Source organism: Vigna radiata, chromosome 11 (assembly GCF_000741045.1).
Source record: "Vigna radiata var. radiata cultivar VC1973A chromosome 11, Vradiata_ver6, whole genome shotgun sequence".
In the NCBI taxonomy this organism is placed as follows: Eukaryota; Viridiplantae; Streptophyta; class Magnoliopsida; order Fabales; family Fabaceae; genus Vigna; species Vigna radiata.
In genome coordinates, this window is record NC_028361.1 from 15052908 (window position 1) to 15057314 (window position 4407).

The window sequence follows — 4407 nt, forward strand, 5'->3', positions numbered from 1 at the left end:
ACAAAGTGATGAAAGTATGATTCAAGTGGTAAACTAAGTTCTATCTGTGTAGAATCTCTCGGTGAGATTCTTAGTGTTTTAAAATGAAAGTAGGGGCTCAGTCTTGGGAGTCATTCTGACGCTTCAATGGTCAATCAAACTCACTTAGAGAGGTTGAACCATGTGGTGAGAAGTAGCAGGAGGTCCTTAGTCTTGGGGTTACGCATCCGAGAGTTTCCTGCTCTAGTAGAGATGGCTCGCGACATGGAGAAGACTAAGGGAGAGCCTGAAGTACCACAGAGCCAGAGAGTCCAACCACTGAGGGTTGGCGGACCCGTAGTCTCCAGAGGGGGATCCAGCTCGAGGACGACCCCTTTCTCTCGACCCACATCTTTGGGGTCCTGGGGTTCTTCTTCCTCCTCTCAGCCATCAGTGCAACAGGGACCACCCAACTATGCCAGTCCGACCTAATGTTACATGTGTGGAGGACCTCACCTCCAGTCAGTGTGCCCTCGTCTGATAGGGTACAAGAGGTGTAACCTTTGCAGGAGGGACGACCATTATGCCAGAGACTACCCCACGGTCAGGAGGACCGGACCACCACCACCACGTCCAGCTGGGAGGGCCTTTCATAGAGGCGGCGCCAGGCTGCAAGCTACAGGACGAGTTTATGCATTGACGGGAGCCGAGGCAGCCAGCGCAGGTAACTTGATTGTCAGCACCTGCTTATTGTTTGGAGCATCTTGCGTGGCATTATTTGATTCTGGAGCGACACACTCTTTTGTGTCAAAGGTTTGTGTGGAGAGGCTTGGGTTAGCAGTTAGAGAGCTCCATTGTGATCTGGTGGTTTCGACAACAGTAGCTAGGTTAGTCAGGACGTCCACAGTGTGTGCCCGCTGTCCTATAGAGGTCGAGGGACGAAGGTTCAGGGTAAACCTTATCTGCCTACCTTTACAGGGGCTAGAGGTTATTCTAGGGATGGATTGGTTAGCCACCAATCACATTCTTCTTGATTGCGGAGGGAAGAAGCTCATCTTTCCTAATGACGACGAAGTGGCACTTTTGTCACTTAGCATGATTGTGCAAGATATCTGGGAAGGCGCGAGTTGCTTCCTAATCATGACTCACCTAGATGCAACTCAAGACTCGAACTCATCGACTCAGGGAGACCAAAGGATGAATATGCAGGTGGTGAATGAGTTCTTAGATGTTTTTCCCGAAGAAGTCCTCGGTCTACCTCCTCCCCGTGAGGTAGAATTCTCTATAGACCTGGTGTCAAGTGCAGGACCAGTGTTTATAGCTCCATATAGGATGGCTCCAGCGGAACTAGCAGAGTTGAAGAAACAAATTTGAAGAGCTTCTTAAGAAGAAATTTATCAGACCTAGTGTGTCTCCATAAGGTGCGTCAGTGTTATTGGTGAAGAAGAAGGATGGCACTTCCCGACTTTGTGTAGATTACCGGAAATTGAATAAGCTGACAATTAAAAACAAGTACCCATTGCCGAGGATAGATGACTTGATGGATCAGTTACATGGAGCTACAGTGTTCTCCAAAATTGACTTGAGATCCGGATATCACCAAATCTTGGTGAAACTAGATGATATACAGAAGACGACTTTCAGATCCAGATATGGCCACTACGAATATGTAGTTATGCCTTTTGGTGTGACTAATGCTCCAACCATCTTTATGGACTACATGAACAAAATTTTCAGACCCTTCTTGGATAAATTTGTGGTTGTCTTCATCGATGACATCCTGGTTTATTCCAAGACCCGAGAAGAGCATGAAGAGCACCTTGGAACCGTGCTTGGCATGTTGAGAGAAAGGAAGTTGTATGCCAAGCTATCTAAGTGTGACTTTTGGATGGAAGAGGTCCATTTCTTGGGACATGTTATCTCGGCTGGTGGGATTGCTGTTGATCCAGCCAAGGTACAGGCTGTGATGGAATGGGAGAGGCCGAAGACGGTCACTGAGGTTCGAAGCTTCGTGGGACTGGCGGGTTACTATCGCCGCTTTATTGAGAATTTTGCTCGGATAGTAGCCCCGTTGACTCAGTTGACCAGGAAGGACCAGCCCTTTGTATGGACTGAAAAGTATGAAGCTGGTTTCCAAGAGTTGAAAGAGAAGTTGACTAGTGCCCCAGTTCTAGTAATTCCAGACACAGGTAGACCTTTTGAGGTCTATTGTGATGCCTCTCACCAAGGTCTAGGGTGCGTGTTGATGCAAGAAAGAAGAGTGGTTGCCTATGCCTCACGACAACTCAAAGTGCATGAGAAAAACTACCCCACTCATGACTTGGAGCTAGCTGGAATTGTTTTTGCTTTTAAAATTTGGAGGCATTATCTATATGGTGCCAATTTCAAGTGTTCAGCGACCACAAGAGCTTGAAATACTTGTTTGATCAGAAAGAGCTAAACATGAGGCAAAGAAGATGGATGAAGTTCCTTAAAGACTATGATTTTGAGCTCTTATACCACCCTGGGAAAGCAAATGTGGTGGCGGATGCCCTTAGCAGGAAGACGGTGCATATGTCCTCATTGATGGTCAGAGAGTATGAATTAGTGGAGAGCTTCAGTGATCTGAAGCTAGATGTGGAGTTCGAACCTGATGGCATTAGGTGCTGCAAATTGGTCATATCTAGTGACATCTTTGAAAGGATTTATGAAGGACAACTGCTAGACCCTGAACTTTTGAAGTCAAGGTCTTTGATTGGCACTGAACAAGGGAAATACTTTAACACAGGTACAGATGGTCTTCTACGGTTCAAGGGTAGAACCTGTGTACCCGATGATTGGGAGATCAAAAGGGTGATATTGGAAGAAGGCCACCGAAGTCGTTTTAGCATACATCCTGGTATGACTAAAATGTACCAAGATCTTAAGAAATCCTTCTAGTGGTCAGGTATGAAGAAAGATGTGGCTTAGTTTGTAGCTTCTTGCCTTACTTGTCAAAAGGAAAAGGTTGAGCATCAGAGACCTAGAGGTTTATTGCAGCCTTTGGAGATTCCAGAGTGGAAATGGGATAGCATAGCTATGGATTTTGTTACCCATTTACCACGTACTTTCAGGAAGCATGATGCCATATGGGTGATAGTGGACCGATTGACCAAGAGTGCCCACTTCTTGGCGATTGACTCGAGGATGTCTATGGCAAAATTGGCGTAGCTATACATTAAGGAGATTGTGAGATTACATGGGGTACCTTCCAGCATCATATCAGATAGAGACCCAAGGTTCACCTCCAGATTTTGGCAAACATTGCAAGATGAGATGGGTAGTAGGTTGCAAATGAGCTCGGCCTATCATCCACAGACGGATGGCCAATCTGAGAGAACGATCCAGTCCTTGGAAGACTTGTATTCTGGATCATCTGGGAGCTTGGGATGAGGTGTTGCCGCTAGTGGAGTTCACTTATAATAACAATTATTAGGCCAGTATTGGTATGGCTCCATTTGAAGCCTTATATGGGAGACACTACAGAACTCCTCTCTGTTGGTTTCAGGATGGAGAGGCGTTGTTGACCGGACCTGATTTAGTACAGCAAACCACCGAGAAGGTGAAACTAATCCAGGATAGATTGAAAGCATCACAAAGCCGACAAAAGTCATATGCTGATAAGAGACGAAAGCCCTTAGAATTCGCAGTAGGAGATCACGTGTTCCTCCGAGTGACTCCTACCACGGGTGTTGAAAGAGCCCTTAGAGCTAAGAAGTTGTCTCCCAAGTATCTTGGTCCTTATTAGATTCTACGGCGCATCGGACCAGTTGCATATGAGATTGCCATGCCACCTCAGCTGGCTAATTTGCATCCGGTGTTTCATGTCTCCTAGCTTAGGAAATATGTACCTGACCCATCCCATGTGCTAGAGGTTGAAGACATTCAGGTGAGGGAAGATCTGTCCATGGAAGTACAACCTGTACGAGTTAATGAGAATCAGACGAAGTGGCGGAATGGGAGGAATGTCAGACTCGTCAAGGTTGTATGGGATGAGAGGACCAGCGATTCTAATTGGGAAGTAGCAGATGAAATGCGAAGCTCTTATCCCCATCTATTTACCGGTACGTTTTAATTTTCGAGGCCGAAAATTTTATTTGTTGGGGGAATGTAAGGGCCTATAATTTCTAAGGGCTATTGGGCCTTAGAAAAGGGGCAGCCAGGCCCATAAACTTGTGGTGATTCAGCCTTAGAGGGGAGGGGCTTTACTTTTCAGAAAACCAGTTTCCCATTCTGCATATTTCCCTTCTCTCTCTAGAATGGGAACTTTGCCCTAACCAAGTTTCCTTTACCTTCTCTCTAATATTATAGCAAATTCAACCGTTAAATTTCTAAATTGATACCGCCAAATCATTCCTGGAGTCAAGAGCTGCTGAACCATTCCACCAATCTTGCGTTTCAGTGGGTAAGTAGTTTTACCCTTTTTCCACT

General features: G+C 45.9%; 1 protein-coding gene across 1 annotated transcript in view; it reads left to right on the forward strand.

Moving 5' to 3' along the window:
• The first annotated feature begins 3298 nt into the window (after positions 1 to 3298).
• The window catches only part of LOC111240604, a 3046-nt gene continuing 1937 nt past the window's right edge, over positions 3299 to 4407 (forward strand). Inside the window, exons 1-3 of the mRNA XM_022776003.1 lie at positions 3299 to 3370; positions 3485 to 3705; positions 3817 to 4040. Of these exons, the coding sequence (XP_022631724.1) occupies positions 3299 to 3370; positions 3485 to 3705; positions 3817 to 4040 (517 nt within the window). The remainder of the gene's footprint in view (positions 3371 to 3484; positions 3706 to 3816; positions 4041 to 4407) is intronic.